The sequence below is a fragment of the Sturnira hondurensis genome, unplaced genomic scaffold, assembly GCF_014824575.4.
Source record: "Sturnira hondurensis isolate 20B ecotype Veracruz unplaced genomic scaffold, ASM1482457v3 Scaffold0001872, whole genome shotgun sequence".
Lineage (NCBI taxonomy): Eukaryota > Metazoa > Chordata > Mammalia > Chiroptera > Phyllostomidae > Sturnira > Sturnira hondurensis.
The window spans coordinates 33,384,152-33,405,853 of NW_028074503.1; the positions used below are offsets into that span (position 1 = coordinate 33,384,152).

A 21,702-nucleotide genomic window follows, 5' to 3' on the forward strand; every position below is an offset into this window, starting at 1 on the left:
TCATATATTTCCATCCCTGACAGGGTGTGGATGGGAACTTACCTGGCCAGCTGTTTGCAGCACCTCTGAAGGCAAGAAGGTAAATGCTGGTGTTGCCTGATGTCATTCTTAACGATGAACACTGTGCTGGAAAATCATTTTAAATAATAGAAACCCAAAGTAGATCGGATTGAAAGCAAAAGCTATGCCGTTCTTATTTAGTCAAATGCTTTTTGGCAAATGAGTGATTTGTTTTATGATGTTTTGAATTTTTTGTAACCGTGGCAATTTCTTTTTGGTAAACGCGACAGTGGTGTCTGTCACCTCCCTCAGCTTCCAATGCCCGGTCAGCTGTCAGAGGCGTCTGATTTCTTAAAAATGTGGATGTTTGAAAAGATTTTTAAAATCTTTACATAGTTGGAAGATTATATGTTTCTACTAATTTCTGCAGTATAAAATGGTATAATAATGAGAATGTCTGTATTTTAGATAATGTGAGTTTACATTTCTTTCAGCAACGTAAGATGGAAATGCTTTGCTTGCCTCTTTCACAAGCATTTCTCTGTTTCTAGCTATTGTGTATCATTTAGTTTGTTATAACCAGGTTTGGAAATCAGTTCCAGCAGAATAGCATCTACTTGTGTGAAGTTGAAAGTTTATTCTCAGCTTATTAATAGCTTTGTAAAAATTATGGAGGTTATAAGGCATGAAATATTTTTGGGATATATTTTTTCCTACTATATTGAAGAGAACAGTTACTCTTGGAATAGTTTAGATTATTAGAAAATCTATGTAGTCTAAACTTTTATGTTGTCACAATAAAGGAAACTGTATTTTAGTAACTACATTATTTCTAATAGAGTAGAAAATTAATCCAAAGTTGAATTCTACTGTGTAATAGCTCTGTTCATAATGGCTCCCTGCAGAATGTATAAAGTTAATATGAAATAGAAATTATCATCTACTATTTCAAATATTAGAATTATTTACAACAAAAGAGGCAGATGATAGCAAACAAATCCATAAATACTTATTAATGCTCTTGTGTGCTACTGTTTATATTTATTAATGGGATACAAAGATGAATAAAAGTCGTGAAATCTACTATCAAAAGAATTGTGTTTTAGAAGGAACAACAGAAATGTCAAATCAATCACCTTATTGACAGAGTGATAAGGGGCATAGGAATATGAAGATTGTCTTTCATGTACAGACAAATGAGCATATCTATGAATATATATGCTATGACAGCAAGGTGAGAAGGCCCATGAAAAAATAAAGGCAATGGGTTTGTCCATACTGTGAAAGCAAAATTTAAATTTATTGTACTGGTGGCAGACCTCATTCCTTATATTTAGCCATTGGTACAATAAATTTACATTTGAGAATCAAAATCCTCATTTCATTTTTTTACAGGTTAAATGATAAATCACTTGGAAACATTACAGGCAAAAATATAACGTTTTTATTGCTCTCAAAGTGTTTTTCCTTTTTTTTTCCTGAATAAAATTCTTCCTCAGTGTCTCCCTCTATAGTTGCGGTGGGTGAGAGGTGATGCTGGGGACTGTGAACGTGAATTATGTGGGGGCGTGGTGCTCCAGGGCACCGTGCTGTTGCCTGGGATGGCAGCAGGCTGACGGAGGGGGCATGGCGGCTTGGAAATCAGACCGGACTGACTGATTTGCACACCAGCTGCACCGCTTCACGGTTGGATGTAGAATGAGGATAATTTCTGACTTACAGGATGGTTTGAAAATTGGAGACAGTATTTGTGAGGTGGCAGGAACATTGGAGGCTCAGGGTAAATGGTACTATTATTACCAAGTCATTTATAACTGGATTTTGTTGATTCCTTGAGCTAAATAGATTTCTGAGGGACCTGACTGTTTTAAAAGGTTATTGCAAGTCTGTTTGAAAATGACAAGTACTGAGGCCCATGGTATATATGTTTTTCAAGTTGTAGCCCTATTAAGAGAAAGCCTACATCAGCAATCAGAGTTTAGACGGGGCCAAATAGTGATTTCATGTTTGAAGGATGTTTCCCAGTGTAGATGTAAAGACATATGCAGCATGTTCTTAAAATTCCCTCAGGTGATGTTTTTGAATCATGTTGGAGAGACTAAAAACATCTATTAAAGTGGGAAGAAGGTGTTGAAACCATATACACCATTCAGTTCAAGGCAGTAACTATTTTTTAATGCTTGCTCTGTGCCATCTGTCTGCTGATAACGACACAAATAAGGGGCCTACATTTCCACCTTGGAAATACACAATATCCAAAAGCCAAAAGCCAAAAGAAAAAACATTTTATTTGAGAGGGATAGGTTCAGAGTGAGATCTAACCTAAGATTGTGTTGCCCCCCCCCCACCCCCGGAACTGATTTTTGGGGTCAGGGTTGGGGCAAGGGCCGTTCTGGGAAAGTCATCCCCTTACCTCAGTTCTATCGTTCCTACGGTTCTACCCCGTCAAGTGAAGATGCTCAACCTCATGACTTCCAAACCCTGAGCATCTTTCAAAACTTATTGTCTCCTGGACAATGTCAAGGACTGACGAAAGTGCCTCCAGTCCTACAGGGAATGAATCAAAAGGTGAGGATTTTAACCAAGGACATGACCTGTGACAATTTGAAGGGCATATATTCTGTCGCAGAACATTCGGGGAGAGCACAGACACCTTTCTGAAGTAGAGCCAGCAGAAGGGTTTCTTGGTTGGAACTTGACCGTGGGGACATGGTATCCTGCGATTTTATTTTACCTGAATAAAGGAAGTTCTCCCACGAACTGGGCAGAGCTTTTACCATGTGCACCACCGTGCCCCAAAGATGTGTTTCAGTCCTAATTCCTAGTAATGGTGAATGTGATCTTATTTGGAAATAGGGTCTTGGCAGATGCAGTCAGGTTAAGATGAGGTCAAACTACTGGATTAAAGTGGGTGTTAACCCAATGACTAGTGTGCTCACAGGAAGAGGGATAGTTGCGTGCACACACAGAGGACATGGGGAAGAGCGCGTGTGAAAATGGAAGCAAAGATGATGCCTCTACAAGCCAAGGAATGCCTGGCAATCACCAGAAGCTGGGAGAGAGCCATGAAACGTTTTCCCTGACAGCCTCCCAAATAAACCAATCCTGCCAACCCCTTGGTTTTGAACACCTGGCTTCTGTAACTGAGGGAGAATAAATTCCTGTAACTGAGGGAGAACAAATTCCTGTAACTGAGGGAGAATAAATTCCAATAAGCCACCTGGTTCATGGTAATTTGTTAAGGCAGCCCGAGCAAACTAATTCACACCACTGATGGAAATAGATTCCTCTCTGCATTATTATCAAAGTCATTATCTATACACCAGGATGACAAAGACCTGATTTTCCAGTTTTTAATAACATCCTGAATAACTGTTTGTGGTTATATCTTGGGTATTTAGAATGAGATCTGTCTATTTACCTGTTTTCCTCTGATCACCATTTTCTCTCTCCCTTGTCATTTGTTCTAGACCATCATCAGTTACACGATGGATTGTCTCATCGCAGCAAACTCCAAATTTTGCTTTGACTTTTTTCAAGAGATAAGCAAAAGCGATGGTTCTAAAAACATCTTCTTCTGTCCCCTGAGCCTCTCAGCTGCCCTTGGCATGGTCCGCCTGGGGGCCAGAAGTGACAGTGCACATCAGATTGACCAGGTGCAGACATGGCAACCCCAGGTCCACTGTCTAGGCTGGACCCTAATCCCTGTGTGTAGAATGAATGAATGAAAGTGACAAGAGCAACTCCCCCTTAAGCCACAGGCTCCTGAGGGTGGTCTTCCCCAGATCTAGCACACGGCACAGGGGTTATCTCTGAACCCAGCTGCTGTCTCTGATACACAGGAGTGACTTCCTGGATGAAGGCAGCATGCGTTTAGGGTTATTCTACGTTCTTGATTTACTTTGTTTTTGGTATATTATTCCTTTAGCAAAACTGAGCTTTAGAGTGTGATTGGCATCCTCCAGGTCAGGTTTGAGACATATTTTCCTCCAGGCACTGGGAGAAAACCTACCCTGAGCAGGGGTGGATGCCCCGCTGGCCTCCCACTTGTCTGTGAGGCTCTGGATAACGCGTCTCCTGGTGATCTCACTCTGTTGATGTGAAGCGCTAATCAGCACCATTGGATATGTGTAGGATTTGATCCATCTGTGTGTGAGATTTCAAACTCTTTTTTAAAAGATTTTATTTATTTATCTTTAGAGGGGAAGGGAAAGAGAGAGGGAGAGAAATATCAATGTATGGTTGCCTCTCGCGTGTCCCCTGCTGGGAACTGACCTGCAACCTAGACATGTGCCCTGACTGGGAATCGAACTGTGATCCTCTGGTTCTCAGGCCCGCGCTCAATCCACTGAGCTACACCAGCCAGGGATGATTTCAGACTCTTTAGTAGCCATATTAGGAAAGTAAGAAGAAGTAGGTGAGACTCATTTTAATAATCTATTTTATTTAACTCAATACATCTGAAATATTATCAGATCAACATGTATTCAATTAAAATTTACATGAGATGTTTTACATTCTTTTTTTTTTCCATGTTAAGCCTTCAAAATCTGACATGTATTTTCAAAGTGAATTCACACTGGTTCAGTGACCACACGTGGCTCAGGGACACCAAATGACCTTTCAGGCTGGTCACAGTGGTGGTTACGTGTCCCAAGAGGGTGGGGGTGGTGCTCAGTTGGCCTCTCCTCCATTCCACCTCACAACCCAAGTCAGAAGAAATATCCACTTTCCTTTAAACTGTGGCTGATTGTTTTGTTTGACTCCGTGGTCACTGTCGTTGTCACATCGTTAAAACGTCCCCGAAGCTCTCCAGACTTCGTGCTGTCCATGTTGTCTGAGACACCCTGTGCTATCCTCACGCAGGTCCTCCACTTCAACGAGGTTTCCCAGAGTGAAGGCGAAGCGGGGGACCCCTGTCTGAAAGACCAGGAGAGGGAGGTGCTGGCCCACAGCTCTCCGGAGGGGTCGAAAGGAGCCGCTCCGCAGGTGAGCCGGTCAGCCCCCGCCCTCACAGGTTGCTCACGCTGGCTGTCCTGTGGGCACCGAGGGCGCTTAGCTCCTGGCTATCATCGACTGCTCCGACAACAGCAATTACCCCGTGTGGCCCACAGTTCCTTTCTGTTTATGTGCCTTATTTGTTCTTGTCGTATGCTACTTTCCTAAAGAGTAGGGTCTAGCAGCTTCTGTTCATGGTAAAGAAGCTTAGCTCCAAGCCCCATTACGCACCTGCTTTTTCCAGGCCCGGCTGAGAATGAGAGGCAGGGGGGTGGTGGGCATCACCTGCGGGACTCCGACCATCTCCCCTCTACATTTGCCTGTTTCATTTCTTGCTGAAATCTGTACTGACACGCACACCTTTTATTGGTTGTCTCATACCAGGGACAGGAATGATATTCTCCAGGTTACTAATCCCTCAAACTTAAAAAGTTGAAGAGAAAGGCGGAGAGAAGATGATCTCTTTCTTGTATCTTTTGAATGCGGAGAAAAATGGGGAGGCTTACTGCGTAAGCCCCGCAGACGCAGTGTTCTTGGAGGACCTCCCACCAGGACCTCCTGCTCTCTTCCTTCTCTTCTTCCCATCTTGTCCTCACGTGGTAACAAAGCCAAATGATGACGTGCTTAGAGCTGATTAAGATCACAGTTTGTTTCTTCTTTTGTTAGGCGGGGTCTTCTGAGGATGGAAGTACCCGTCTCAGTTACTGCTTTGGGCAGCTTCTCTCCAGATTAGATAGAATCAAAGCTGATTACACCCTGAGCATCGCGAACCGGCTCTACGGAGAGCAGGAATTTCCAATCTGCCCGGTGAGTTGGGCAAGAACGACGTTTTGAGCTCTCTGGGACGAACTGGGCGAAAATCCCACGCCAGCCAGAAGGCAGACCTGTGACGGGATGCGTGCAGCGGGCTGGTGGGAGGTTCGGGACTCGCCTCTTCTCCCACACCTTCTGGGGCCCTCCTCCCAGTTTCCAGCTGGAACAGTTCATGAGGCTTCTTGTGAGTGGAAAGAGAGTCATGTGGCTCACGGCCTTCAGCCTGTCTGTGGGTTTGGTAATGCTGTTCTCTGCGGTGACCTCTTTCCCAGTCCAGGGACTTGGTAGAGGGACTTGGCAGCTCCCCTTCCAGTTGTCCCCACCCCATCCCCACCTTCCAAGGCACTCCCCGCCCCCCAGAGGAACGGCCCTCCCTTAAAAAGTGGGGTAGTGGAGCAGGAGGAGACTAGATTTGGAGTCAAAGGCAGGTTTCCTGCCTCTGTGGTCACAGCGCTTGGTCCCCAGAGCAAGCTTCATCCGAATCCGGGCTGTCGTCTCCTCTGTCACCACTAGAAGGAGCCACATCCATGGCAGTAAACTGGAGGGGCGTGGCAAGGGCGAAGGCGCGCCGCAGCTGGTTAGGGCTGGCCCAGTAAGGCAAGGGGCCGCCCACTTTGACCAAAATAACCAGTTTTCTTACAATGGAAGTGAGATTTTCTACATGCTGTTCTTTTAAAACTGGCTTTACTGAGATAGAAATGCATGTATCATACAATTCACTTAATAAAAAATGTACACATCAATGGTTTGGGCATACCATGTTATTCATTTTTGACAAATTTGTATAATATCTATAACATAAACATGTCTACTTTGACTATTTTTAAATCTACCACTCAGTGGCATTAATTACATTCACAACGTTGAGTCATCATGTCCGTATTTCTGAAACTTTTTTGACCCCTCAGTCAGAAACTCTGTAACCACTGAACTGTTTTAATATTTTAAAATAGAAACTATTTTTCAGTTAAGTCATCAAGTTACTTGATCTGTATCTTGGAATGTTTCCACAAATGGAATGCCCTCACGCAAGGACGCCTGGTGGGAAGGCCGTTATACCTGTGGACCGGCCCCTAAATAAGTTTGCTATATGCTTGGCTGTCACCATAGCAACCGCAGAGGTTCAGGCTAACCCTCTGAGAGTAGACAGAGGCCGACGTGCATCCGGTGTGAACGACGAGGCACATAACTGCGCAGCTGCCAACTATTAGCATAATTAAAGGATTCTACCCTATGATTTATGTCCCTTTTATTCTACTTTGACAGGAGTACTCAGATGGTGTGGTTCAATTTTATCACACAACCATCGAAAGTGTTGACTTCCGGAAGGACACTGAGAAGTCCAGACAAGAGATTAACTTCTGGGTGGAGTCCCAGTCCCAAGGTAAGAAAGATCCGATGCACGGTCCCGGCCTTCCTTCCCGTCTCCCAGTGGCCGGGTGGGCCCGCTTTCAGGTTCCTGTCAGGGACCAGACGCCCCCGTGTGCTTCGGGTCCAGTAACCGGGTCCAGGGCTTCTCGTGCGCCTTTCAAACAGTTAAAATGCTTAGCTACAACAGTTACTGATTGTTACTCCCTGCTCCATCATATAGGTGCCATGCCTTTCAGCCAAGCACCATGCCCATCAGGACGTTAACTACATCCATTTCTTTTGAAGGGTCAGTAAGGAGCTTGTGAGGAGAATCTAGTTATTCAGAGGGACGTGGAAATAATAAAAGCCACATTTGTATCAGCGTTTCACTAGAACACAGGTGTTCTGAGTGAAGGGGGATTTACCGATAAGGATGAGTGGTGAAATTGGAGTTCACCATAAATGCAATTATTTTTAAATATGAAACTCCCCTCCCACCTTTATCCAGATCCCAGCAAAATGGAAGTCTCTTAAATGGACTGTGTGAACATGAGCAACACCCCCCTCCCCCTGCCACGGGTCACAATGAAATAAAATCGGCCTTCTTGCTTAACTTGCTTGCAGCCCGTTCATCAAACACTCCTGCCTGTCTCCCAAAGTCCTTAGCCATGACCCCTCTGAGCGCTGAACTTCGTGTACCCTCTACTCTTCATTGTCTCCTTTCTGTTTTCTTCAGTGTCTCACTGCATGGCTATTCCAAAAAAGACATAAATTGTGCTACCTCAGAATAGTATCAGTCTCTATGTGTTGCCTATCTCTTGCCTCTGAACTTAACTTGGGGAAGTACAGGGTTCTTCACTGCTGTGATGTTTGCATTACAAACAAAACAGAAACTGCAGGAAACTGGGGCTGATGGAGGCTAAATTAGTTCAATGATCTTGGTTGAGCCACATCTGTAAAATGATGGAGTAAGATGTCTCCCTTCCATAAAATGCCATAATTCGTGTTTTCTTTAGTAAATGGAACCCATAGGTTCATGCTCTGGATATTTCCTTCTCATAGGTTCTGCTTCTTGTTTCAATATTTCTGACACTGTGCACGCTTTCGTTAGAGCTTAGTATGTCCTTTTGAGAGCATGATCACTCCCATTTTTTGAGCCACGCCAAGCTTTTCAGCACTGAAAACATAGAATAATAACTCATCTTTCCTCTAAAATATCCACTGGCATTGGGATTTTTCTGTCACATCAGAAATACTTGGGACCCCATGTCCTGGACTTACAATAACTAGCATACAATAAAAATAATTTAGCATGCTTAAAAACTATTCTTTAATTGAGGTGTAGGGAGCTTTAAATCTACAATATCTGTTTCAGTGTTTTATGTTTACTGATAATTAATACATAAAGTCACATTGTCCTAGTGAGAACCCACACAAGTGTAAAAGTTTTCAGAATTGATTTACGTGGTGAACAAAGAACAAAAGGAAGCCAGAGGAGGTTGAAGACAGGGAGCATGTCTTTTAAAAGACATCTCTGATCGTAGACTGGAGGACAGATTGGAGGTGGACAGGAGTGGATGGATGGATGTAGGTGCCAATGGCAGAGTGAGAGCATCACTGCAGAAGACCTGGAGGGAGGTGCTGGTGGCTTGGATCATGTGGTGGCCATGGCAGTGGTGAGAGGTGGATGGCTTGAGAGATATTAAGTGGTAGACAAAAGGATTTTACCAAATGCTTGTATAGAGTGTGGATTGTTTAATGAGAGTCTAAGAGTCATCAGGAATGACTCATAGCATTTTAACACGACACCTTAATTCTTTAAAACGAAAAGCAGCTTTGACCAATATGGCTCAGTTGGTTGGGTATCATCCCACAAAACTACGGGTCACTGGTTCAATGCCTGGTTGGGGCACATGCCTGGGTTGCAGGTTTGGTTCTCATTTGGAGCCTGTACGAGAGGCAACCAATTAATGTTTCTCTCTCACATCGATGTCTCTCTCTCTCTCTCTCCCTTGCCCTCTCTCTAAAAATAAAAAAACAAAATAAAATCTAAAGTGAAAAGCAGAGTCTATGAGCGCCAATAAAGAAATCACCTTTCTAGCATGCCATTCAAGTCTGTTTACAACAGAGGTCAAAGGTTTTAATGCACTTTTTCAAGCAAAGATTCTCCTGCGTGGTGAAATGCCCCATCTCCTCTCGTCCTAACACTGGCTTTGCGTTGGGCTGCCCCTGGCCTGGCCTTTCCTTGGGGGAGATACCCACACTCCAAAATTATGTTTCCTCACTTCTTTCCCAAGCCACAAAAACTTCCATACCTTCAGGGTTGCACTCAGTTGTCAAGAGGAAAGCCGGTTCACTAAAAAACTTTATATTAAAGTACGAATATTTAGTTTCTTCTTTGTTAACTCCCCCAGAGTAGATGATGACAAAATAAGGCGTTAGTATGAGATTTAAGTGGAAATCTTTTTGAGGTGGAAGGGTTTTCTCATCTTAAGGCCTAGGCACGCATTCAAGTGATGGCATTGGTGACTTGGTGTTTCGAGGCAGAAAAGGATGTGTGCTGAAAATGAACTATTGCCAGCTGGCCACGGGCTCTCCCAGTCTGCCTTCGGGAGGGGTTACTGTGGAAGGAGCCCAGAGCTGAGCCAAGAGTGGAAAGGACAGTCCCAGGATGGATCTCAGCCAGCTTTCCTGCTTTGTGGCTGTGTGGCCTCATCTCTCATGGGCTATAGTTTTTCCTCCAATAACAAAGAGATAATAATATCTATTTCTCATGATTGATGTCGGATGGAATGAGAGAGGCCATGGGAAAGTCCTTATAAAACAGGTTTTATATCCTTGCCTTGTACGTTTACAAGCAGTTTTGTTTATATGTAAGCATATGTATGCTGCTCTGATGAGTGTGTGAGACAGAAAGTTTACACAATGGTCCTTCTTCTCCAGGACATTAGAATGTGGTCAGGTGGCAGGATCGCTACTTGAAGGCTAAATCAGGGCATGTGACAGCTGAAGCCAAGTTCCACTCACAGCGATAGGGAGAAAGTCCCTCAGCGACCGGCCTCTGAACTGGATCCCGCCCCCTCCCCAGCTCCCAACCTAACCTCCACTCCTACCCACCCAGGAGTCTGGTGGTTTACTTTTCTGGGGTTAGCTCCTGAATGAGACACTCTCTAGCTTTGGGGATGTTAAGGGGCATTAAAAAAATCTGTGTACATAAATGCTTTTGGTGCGATTCATATTCAAGGTATTCTCTGGAAAAACAACTTTCTTAGGTAAAATCAAGGACCTCTTCAGCAAGGACACCATTAACAACTCAACTGTGCTTGTGCTGGTGAATGCCGTGTACTTCAAGGCCAAGTGGGAGAAATACTTCGAAAGTGAGAACACGGTTGATGCAACTTTCTCGCTGAAAGAGGTACTATGTCAGACCACGTGGCTTCCTAGAAGGTCCTCTGGCCATTTCCACTGAGAACAGTTTGCTGTTTGTACACACAAATCTGAGACTTAAGCCTCTGGGCGGCAGCTTACATTGATAACAAGAATACTTTTGCTATTACCAAAAATCAGTGTCTGAAGTTTATTGAGCATTTGTGTGCCAGGCATTACATGGAACATGTTCTGTTTGTTATTTCATTTGTTCCCTAAAATCACATTATGAAAATGGTTGTTATTATTATTACTCCCACTTAGGAGCTGAGGGGAAAAAATGCAAAGGCGAAATTACCTAGCCAGACCCATGCATTAGGGTTCACATCTGTGTGGGCCTAAAAAGACCCATGTTCTAAGCCTCCAGGCTGCAGAATAGAAGGAAATGGAGGTGTCAGACCCCAGGGACAGGTGTTGTCATTTACTGTGTAGATGATCCCATCCTCAGACAACACCCGTCTGAGGGACAGGTGTCATTTACTGTGTAGATGATCAGCATCTAACCCAGGGTCCTGTTGGCGCTGTGGGGGGATTTGGTCCAGTGGGGACAGTAGTCATATGAGGCCACCAGGTCGGGGTAGCTGAGGAATGAAAGACGGAGAGAGAGCTGCAGGGCTTGCTTCTGGCAACGAGGCTATGGGTAGGCGCCCCGACCGACAACCTACCAACAAATGGTCCTGAGAGCTGAGGGACCATTAAAAGCACAGGAAGAGGAGGGGTTGGCACAGTCAGGGCCAACTGACCACAGGCCCGTGACTCATAGGCTGGGTCCCTGGTGTGGCTCAGAACATCTGGCGAAGGCCCTGCTCATTTGGAGGGACCTCTGTTTTCAGGGAGGTCAAGGACCGGGTGAGTTTGTGAGTTTATCACGGCAGTCCTGTGACGTTCTTCCTTGTTCACTACAGAATGAAAAAAAGACTGTGAAGATGATGAACCAAAAGGGTGTATTTAGAATGGGCTTCATTGAGGAGGCGAGAGCACAGATCCTTGAAATGCAGTACATCCAGGGCAAGCTCAGCATGTTCGCCATCCTGCCGTCTCGCTCTGCGGATAACCTGGCGGGCCTGCAGGAGGTAAGCCTTCATTTTTCTGTCTCTCCAGCATGTCTCGTTGCAGATCTTCGGAGAGAACACCATCTACCACCTACCCTCCCGAGGCAGGCCGGTGCCCGAGCAGTCAGAGCTCAGCAAAGAATCCATGAGACTCTGAATCCGATGACCTAGTTACTCCTCATTTGCTAGAAAAGAGCAAATGCCAGACACCGAGGCCAAAGGCTTTCCACTCTAATCTCATTGCATTCTTTATGGATGGGGAGTAACTTGAGGATTGCTACAGATGAGAGCTTTTCCTTCCCCTGAATGTCCTGACTGCTGGCCTCTTGTGCAGACTGTCTTGCTGTAGCTCAGTTAAAGACTGTAGCCGAATTCTGCTTCAGGGTGCTTGTGACTTGAAGGCAGTGGGGGTTCTGATACTAGAATAGATTGCCTGTGATGTGGGAATTAATGAAGGCTGTGGAAGCTCAGCTACGTGTCCCGTGGGGTGAAAAGAGAGAGAGAGACGCAGGGAGGGAGAAAATGAGAGAGAAACACTGGATAGTAATTATAGTAATAACCATTATCCAAAATTTATTATGTGCCTGCACTAGGTTAAGTACTTTAACCACATTATTTTGTTTAATCCTTGAAGAGCCTAATGGTCTTATCTCTGTTTTGTAGAAGAGATTGAACTTCCAATGTCAAGGCTTGGTCATGCTCACCCAGCTTAATCAGCTAAGCTTTGCTGGGCTTTGAACGCTAGCCTGTCAGACCCAAAGAACACTGGAAGTCAAATTTTTTCTGCAACTCCTATAGAGAAAAGAGGTTTTCTTGGAGGAGATTTAAATGAAATCAGAGTAGGTTGAGGTGTAGGAGAAAAACTTGAAGGTTGTTACTGACTGTTGATGTCCTCTCAGGCCCTGAGAAGTAATTGGGGCTTTCTTTGCAGGCTGATAATCTGACCCTCAGCCATTCTTTTATTTCTCTTGCAGCTTGAAAGAAATATCACATATGAAAAAATAGTGGCCTGGAGCAGCTCTGAAAATATGTCAGAGAAAAGGGTAGCTGTTTCCTTCCCCCAGTTCACCCTGGAAGACAGCTACGATCTCAATTCTATTCTCCAAAACATGGGCATCACGGATGTCTTCGATGAAAAGAAGGCTGATCTCACTGGGATCTCTCCAAACCCCAGGTTGTACCTGTCGAAGGTCGTCCATAAGACCTTCGTGGAGGTGGATGAAAATGGCACCCAGGCCGTCGGAGCCAGTGGGGCTGTTGGCAGCGTAATGTCTGCACCGTCCTGGGAGACCTTTAACGCCGATCGCCCTTTTCTCTTTTTCATCAGACACAACAAAACCCAAACCATTCTCTTCTATGGCAGGTTCTGCGCCCCTTGAAAGGAACACACTGTCTAGTTCCGGGGAGCTGGGAGAACATGGCAGTGCACTTTGCCCCTGGCCCAACGTGGCCTCTTGTGCTTTTGCTACTATCTAAAGCTGGTGGAATTTCATCACAGCGCCATGCTCCCTTCCTCCAGCCACTGGCCTGGGCTTCATCCTGCTCTTTTTCTCACCCTGTAGCTGATTTTCATCTAAGTCCATTAGCATCGAAGGGCCCTTGCGCCCTCCCTCCCTCCCCTCTCACCACACTGAGCTTTCGAGCACATAAAAAATGTTCACCCTCTGTGACCTGAAGGTCAACATCATTGACAGTGATACTGACTTTAAGTTACCTACCTCCTCATGAGGGAACCCTGAAAGTTCAAATTATTAGACCACTTTTAGGAGATGGCAAACTCAGAAACCACTTTAACATGGGTAGCAAGGGAGAATGTTTAAATTGCATGTGTTTTGGAAACTTGGCTCTGTTTCTATGGCAATTAAAATGGTGGGGCAGAGCCCTGGCTGGTGTAGCTCAGTGGGTTGAGCACGGGCCTGTGAAGCAAAGGATTGCTGGTTCGATGCCCAGTCAGGGCACATGCCTGGGTTGCAGGCCCAGGTCCCCAATAGAGGACACATGAGAGGCAACCACACATTGATGTTTCTCTCCCACTCTTTCTCCTTCCCTTTCCCTCTCTCTAAAAATAAATAAATAACATATTTTAAAAAATTGTGGTGCGTCACTGGATAAGATGTGTTTTCCTCTTCTATCTTCTGCTGGCTGGAAGGGTCTTCTCCCTTGGGAGGAAGCAGGGGTTGGGGATGAATTTCAGCGAGAGCTCAAAGGTGTAAAACTGCACCAACTAGCACCTATTTTGCACAGAGAATATTTCCTGTGCATCTGGCCATGTTTGGGTTTGTATATTCATCTACTTTCTTTGTTTGGAGCATCAGAGTCAGGCCACAGGTGGAGAAATGCACTGTAACCCTCCAGCACAGCTACGCGAGATTGGGAGATCTTGATTCCTTGATCTTTTCCCACCGGCAAGACTGACCCTTCAATAAGGCAGGCAGAGGCGCTGCCGTAACTGCTAGAAAACCAACCAGAGTGTGAAACTCCAGGGCGAGAACTCGTCCTCGTTTAGCTCAGTTTCCTCCATCCAGCAATGTTGCAGGACAAGCACAGCAAAGGAGATGTCAAAACAGTTGATTCGTTTATGCTGACTAGCCAACTCTTTAATTCCCAGGCTCTGGACATTCTGTTTTACTCCAACCCAAGTCCTCCCTGTGATTCCATACACGATCTAATACATAACTCCCCTTCAAACTCCACCCACCCTTGCCAGTTTTTCCTGGAGCGGCCCAGAACACGTGTGGTTTCATCCCTGATGCTGTTTATTTCTCTTTATTACAGTGTCATTAACCTGCGGCACAGCTCCTGTACCTGGGGAGGCAGGGGGAAGGAGTATGTAGTTGTCTTAATGGATTCCTTTGTTCCACAGCTGAATGCCAACTTCATGCACGTTGCTCACATTGTACTCTTGTCTTCCCCAAGCCACTGTCTTGGTCTTTTCTTTTACTCAATAAAATAACACGAAACTTATCCCATATGTGCACAACTTTCACCGATGTATTCTCTATCCTTAATGTTGAATTTAAATATTCTCATGTTCTAATACACCATTTCCCTTCTAAATAATGTTATCCATAACATGCATCAGACAATGTTTCAGCTGGAGATGGGAAAGAAGGATTTAAGAAGCAATCAAATAAATGTACGATGGTGGGGTTGATAGAAACCTGCAGAACCTCCTGTTGGCATAAGTTCTGAATACCTCAACCCATGTCCAAGGTTAATAAATGGGCAAAATGGTATAGCATTATGAAAAAAATAGTGTCCAATAAGGACAGGATACATCATGGTACAGGCAAAAGATGAGACTTCAGAAAAAGATTTATGGCAAGAATTAGAAGATCAATAGGATTCAAAAAGCACAAAAAGAAGGCAGGCTGGCTGTGGAATTGGAAGGGAACTCTCTGAAGATAAACTGTGGTAAGATGTGAGAGAATGGGATGAAAAGCAAGAGGACTGGTAGGAAACGAAAAGTGCAACAGCAGAATTTAAATAGATTTTAGAGGCCATGGAGAAGCAAAACCGATGCACTGGAAAACGTAGTTAGTGATGAACAAGGTGTGGTTGTCTGTCTTAGAATGAATAGGAAATAACCGGAGGGGTGTTGGTGCATACAAAGAGAGAACAGAAAGTACACCCAAGAATTATGGTATTTCTGAGAAAGGAAGCAGAGTGATTGGCATGAAATCAATAACCAAAGATAGGATTGAAAAAACCTTTCTTAACTTGGATAGTCACCTGATTACACTGGTTTCCAAGAAAAATAGGCGAAGATGGACATCCTAAGAACCTTTAAAAATTAATTTTAAAAAAGTGAGAAAATAATTCTATTAGCATTTGAGCAAAAAAAGAAAATGTACTTATAAAGGATAAATAATCCATAGGCCTCAGAACTTTGTGTTAAGTTTCCAAAGAAAATAAAACCTAGTGTACAAGTTTGAGGGGAAAACATTTGGTTAAATAATTTCCCACTGAGCCAATTTGTGAATGTGATGGAAAGTCCTTCTCTGGGGTATTTTTGCACATGTGAGTGTAATATGTTTAATCCCACCGCCGAGCACGGGGCTGCAAAGATCACAGGGACTGGGGTTCAATTCTTGTTGCTTTGAGCAGAGTCCAACATTGTCAAAGATTCCAAAAAATTAGTAAGGAAATTCCACCAGAGGAAATATGACTTCAACTGACAATCAACAGGAGAAGGAAAATTCTTAATATGAATTCTAAGGATGTCCCCAAATAATTGTCAGCAGGTATGCATGTCTCTAGCAGTGATTTTTTTTTCTTTTTTTACATTTGGCCCAGGCATGCGGTGAGTTTCAGTATCCAGAATACGGTTCCAGCTTTGAAATCGCTGAATTGGAACATAATACCTCCTACTTCTCATACTTATTGCGAACTGGTATTGATAGAAGACCTTGATATAAATCAGCCCATTTGATTCTCTCAGTCACTCTGAGAGGTAATTAGTCACATTTAATGGGTGAGGAAACTGAGGCACAGAGAGATGAAGCCATTTATGTGAGATCTCTCAGGTGGCAAATGGTTGAAGAAGGATTTGAACCAGGCTGTTGACAGATATCATATTGTGGATTACTTACCATGGCTCTATCTATCCTTCCAAGTAGAAATAAAGAGTACCAGAGTTCATTTATACCCATTTCTTTATTTTGCATGTGTGAGCTTTGAGCAAAAAGAAAAATTTACTTATAAAGGATAAACTATGTAAAGGTCCCTCAAGATAAAGTTTTAGGTAGCCAACAGAGTTGAGAGTGCAGGAGTTCTTTCAGTTTGGAAGTGGACAATTCAGGAAGCAGGAAGAGGTATGAGGCAGGGAACCATTGTGAGGACAGGTTTGGGCAGCACTTCAGTGGGAGTAGCTGGGTCAGTAAGGCATGCGTCTTCCTCTCCCTGACTGATGCTAGGTGGCAGCGACAGAGGTCTTTGCCCCCACGCAGGAGCAGTAGGTGTGCCTGCTTGAGTCACAGAGGCCTAGCAGGGCCCCAGGTGACTGCCATTACCAAGTGGAGCCAAGTTCCCATTTAGTGGTTAGAAGCCACTGGTACCCTTGCCTGGAAGCACAGTGGGTCCTCCCACTTCTAAACTGCCCATGCAGGAGATGGCAACCACAAAACAGCGTTCAGAGACAGTCTAATGAGGAATCTCAGAGACAGAGAAGCGTATCACCTAGACTACCAAGTGTTTGAAGGAAACATTCGAAAGGAAGAAAGGAAGGAATCGGCCTCAACAGAGTTAATCGATCAAACAAGAGACAATAAAAAATACAACAAGAATAGGGAATTATGAAATATTTATTTAGGGTTTTTGGAAATAAACAATTGTTACAAAAAGTTGGTAACAATGTTCATTCTGACTGAATGGCAGAATGAACACAGCTGAAAGGTCTGCTGGAAGATGAATCGTGGAATTCTACCAAACACAGAAAAAAAGATAAAGTACTTAAAATTGTTCAGAGCCATGCAGGGTAGATTAAGACACCCCAACATTTATCAAGGAAGATTTCAGGGAGAGAGTTCTGAGGGGTTGGCAGGAAGTACTCAAAGATATAAGAAAAGAAAATTGTACAGAATTCAAAAAAGTCATGAAGACCAAGAGGGCTCATTAAAAACCCACACTTCCCCACTGTGGCAAGTTACAGATCTCGGAGAGAAGAAAGTGTTCGGGATGCTGTGTGGTGAAAACAGATAGACTTTCTGCAGTGGAATGAGAATGGGTTTAGACTTCCGTGTAAGCCGACAAGAAGATGGAGAAAAGTAGTTGCGGTTCTGAGGGGAAGAAAAAACTGTGAAACTAGAATGTGGATCCGCACAATCTATACTCAAGTGTGACGGCAGTACTGGTAATCAATAGCAGGTGTTACTGGTGACGCTGGCCCTTGTGTGAGTTTGGTGTGTGGTCCGAGGCAGTCGTCAGCATCTATTCTCACCTGCCTGGGCACCCCGCCCACTGAGCACGATGGGTGGGAACGACCACCTTTCCCCGCTGCTCTGCAGAAACGCTTCCCCAAACAGGCCGGCGTGCACATGGTGCAGGTGCGTGCCCCGGCCTCTCCTTTGCCGAAACCACACTTAGTCACTTAATGACAGCCCAAGCCACAGGCAGTCATTTAATGACCAGTCTTACTGCACGGCAGGAGCCCTTCCTTCTCTGTGTTTGTGGCCTGTTCTAGGCTCTCAGCTATTTCGCAGGCATTTGGAATTGGCTGGTCAGTTTTTTTGAAAAACAAAACAAAACGAAACCTCCTGGGATTTCATTAAAATTGTAGTGAACAATTCTGAGGGAACTGACATCTTTACAATGTGGAATCTTCCAAACTGCAAATAAAATATCCCCACCTGCTCAGGTCTTCTTCACTTCTCCGTGCTGTGTTCAGTCTTTTTCTAGTTAGGGACTTGCGCATCTTTCATTTTAAAATTTTCCGTTTTCTAGATGAATGTTGCTAGTATATAAAAAGTATTTGAATTTGTTCTATTGACCTTGTATTCATCAGTCTTGGCAAGCTTACTTTTAAATTCTCATAAAGTGCGTGTTGATTCCTTTGTGAAAGATAATTTTTTTCATTTGAGTCTTGACTTTTAACCAGTTAACTAATGGTCTGATGAATCAAGTGACTTATTGCCCTTGCTCAGGCCTCCGGTTCAGTTTGAATGGAGGCAGCGATAATGCTCTGCTTGCTTTGGTTTTTCAGCAAAAGAGAAGCCCCTCCATTTCTCTCCACCTGTAAACACTGTTGAGGGACTTGAAAGGTGAGCACGTTCCTGGCTCGATATGGAAAGTTGAAAATTTCCCCCCATTAATGTATCAATGATAAAGAGTCCCAATTGGAATCCCCCGAGGTTGTTTCATAGGCCTTGATAAACTGATTCAAAATTTTTCTAGAAAAGAATGAATATGTGCAAGAATTGTCTAGGAGTTTCTGGAGAGTACAGCCAGTGAAGGGGTTAGGTCAGCTACCCTAACCTGAAGCAGCAGAGCCGAGGACGGGGATTCTTGTTCAGGTATTTTGGGGCCGGGGAGCTGAGGGGTTGTCTTTGAGGAAGCAGGACAAGGCAGGGGAAATGTTAATCAGCCACCTGGGCTCAGCGAGAGATCAGTTTCCATCTGGTCCTATGGGGGAAGCGCTGGATGACAAATTGCAATTACAAAATGGGTCCTGTTTTGATGAAAGGGGACTGTCCTGTCCTGGAATAAATACCCTTGCACCAGTGAGTCACTCCTGAGGTGTGCCCTGGCGGGGTGGGGTGCTCTGTACTTCCCTAGTGGGTGGTTCCCAGTTGGCTGAGAGTCATTTCACAGACAGAGGACAGCTGTGAGTTATCAGCCGAATGAGTCACTGGGTGACAGAAACACTCTGGTTAAGGGTCTCTGGGTGGGACCCCACCAGCATCCACTACAACATTATAGGTTTGCAGATGAAAAATGTTACAAGCTGATATCAGTAACAGACACACAGAAGTTGTACCAAACCTGGGATGCAATGGGGAACTTCTCGGTCCTCTGATTGAGCTTCATTATTTTCTGTCCTCACTCATAAGCACAGAAACTATTTTTATGGTTTCTAATCATTAACATGTTTTCTACATTTGGGGCAGTTTTAATACCAGAAGACACAGATAAAATAGAAGAAAGGGGGAAAAAAGAGAAGAAGGAAGAAGAGTCCAATGACTGGAGGTTGTGATGACCTTTGAAAATTAGGCTTAGAAAGAACAAGGATGAGAAACCTGTAAGCAGATAGGGACATTTTGGTGTGCAGCAGACTGCCCCAGAGGCAGTTGTCCCCAGTGATGGTGACCCCCAGAGCACGGTTGTATATGTGGTCCTCTAGAGGAGAGGGGCAAGGGTTGGGGAATGGGCAGATGCCACTGACCTGGGCTGTGAAGATGTCCAGAGGGGTGGTTGTGGTTAGGGTGACAGGAAGACCATGTGCCAAGTTTGGGGTGGGGGGCTGTGGTTGGGGGAAGGGTGTCACTGTGAGATTTTGTAAACCTGCAAAGGGGACATTGGAAGTGACTAAAGGAAGAATGGCTTGGGAGAAACAAGAGCAGGAGAGAGACTTCAAATGGGCACTTTGCTTCCTGATCTCAAGACCTGAGTGGCTGTCCCCAGTGGAGACTGTGGGAGGTGGTGGTGTCAGGCATTTCTGGGAAAGCCAGTGGGAGAGAAAATGCTTCAGACAGAACCTGAGGGCATATGAACGTAACTGGGCAATGGAGTAGGGAGTCGAGGGTTCCAGAGAAAGGAATTAGAAGGCAAAGTGGTAGGGATATTAAAACATAGAGCATTATTGCCAGCTCAAGGATTTCATGTCATCTCTTTTCTTTTTAAAACAGTTTATTTATTGGGAGGCATTGATTTAAAAATATATATAGGTTTCAGCCCTGGCTGGTGTAGCTCATTGGATTGAGTGTGGGCCTGTGAACCAGAGGATCGTGGTTCGATTCCCAGTCAGGGCACATGCTTGGGTTGCAGGCCAGTTCCCAGCAGGGGATGCATGAGAGGCAACCATACATTGATATTTCTCTCCCTCTCTCCTTCCCTTCTCCTCTAAAGAGAAATAAATAAAATCTTTTAAAAATAAAAAAATTATATAGGTTTCAAGTGTACATTTCTATGATACCTGATCTGTATATTGCATTGTATGCCCATCTCCCAGAGTCAAATCTTCTTCACTCAGCATATATTTGACCCCCTTTACCCTTTACTCCCCCATCCCCTTCTCTCTGGTCACCTTCACACTGTTGTCTGTGTCTATGAGTTTTTGTTTGATCATTTTTTAATTTCATCAGCATCCAGGGTTAACTGCATAATGAAAGGCTAATTCTTTCCAAACCATCCTCAGTTTGTATATTTCTCAGTGACAGTTAGAAAGCAGACGTAATTAATACTGCTGTGAGTTTGCTTAAAGAGCAGAGATCAAAATACTTCTTCATTTTCTTTAAAGCAAACTGTGCGTGTGGAGATTGAGACAGACATCAGTCAGCCCTTGGAAGCCACATCACGGAGCCGCGCTGCTTCCTCAGGCAGACGTTCAGAGGGGAGAGCGGAGGTGTTCGTCTGGGACTTGGTGCTTGGTGGCAGAGATGAACCTTGATACCTGTGTCCAACTGCTGCTTCTGTTAATGAGCTAGCAGAGCCTGTAGGGGCGCCTTAAGGTTGGCAGGAAAAACTAGAATCAGGAGGTGGAACTTCCTGTTGAGGTTTTTTTTTTTTTAGTAGCGTTGTTTTCCTGAAATCAGAGAGCTGGTTGGATGTTTACGAATCATGGACGCTTAGCCCAATGTCTAGTATATGGAAGACTCTCATTGTTACTCAATGAATTAAAATGGGAGATTTCATAATTAATGGACAGGCTGCTTGAGAACCAGAGCTGGTGTGTGTGTGTGTCTGTGTGTGTGTGTGTGTGGAGCTGCCCACTCCAACTTTCCTTGTGACTTTTCCTCACCACTTTTCTAGCAAGATAGTTTTCTTTCATTTTCTCCTTTAGGCTTGGCATCCTCCACATGATATAACTGCAGAGGTAACATCATTACAGAGACTGGGCTTGTCCGGACGTGGCTCTGTACGTCTGTGGTAAGTATGCATTGATTGAGAGCTTCACGTGGCCATGAACCAGTGGTCCAGACCTGGGCTGCTAAAACTTCTGGTGGCAGGTCCCCATCCCAGAGACTCTGACTCAGTTTTGTGTGTGTGGAGGGGAGGGAAGTAGGCATTTTTCTTAAGTTCCCCAGGAAACTTTAATGTGCACCCAAGGTGGAGAACCAGTTCTCCTCAGAGGATTCCCAATACCATTATGGTCAAAGGACCTTTCAAGGTCTCCCTCCAACCTGGATCATACTTTATTCACCGTATTTTGCTGTGTATAATGCACACCCACGATTTTTAGCTCAAACTTTCAGGGAAAAAAATCTTCCATTTTAATTTTTTTAATTCAATTATTTATATTTAGAAACAAAATCAGTGATCATATTCTAGGTAATTATTTGCATACAGATACTGTCAGTGCTTTCCAGAGCTACACTTTTAAGGCATAAGCATAAATAAAAAAATTAAG

The 21,702-nt window shown here is 44.3% G+C and overlaps 1 protein-coding gene across 2 annotated transcripts; it reads left to right on the plus strand.

Moving 5' to 3' along the window:
* The first annotated feature begins 3,488 nt into the window (after positions 1-3,488).
* SERPINB12 (serpin family B member 12) lies at positions 3,489-13,052 on the plus strand. 2 transcript variants are annotated; one of them, XM_037037070.1, is made up of 7 exons: positions 3,489-3,656; positions 4,867-5,001; positions 5,665-5,805; positions 7,078-7,195; positions 10,434-10,576; positions 11,493-11,660; positions 12,614-13,052. In XM_037037070.1, exons 1-7 carry the CDS (start codon positions 3,489-3,491, stop codon positions 13,016-13,018), a joined length of 1,278 nt encoding a protein of 425 aa, XP_036892965.1. In that variant the 3' UTR covers positions 13,019-13,052. The 2 variants fall into 2 exon arrangements, with proteins under 2 accessions (XP_036892965.1, XP_036892971.1); XM_037037076.1 differs by having other exon boundaries at positions 4,867-4,941.
* Positions 13,053-21,702: the final 8,650 nt, after the last annotated feature.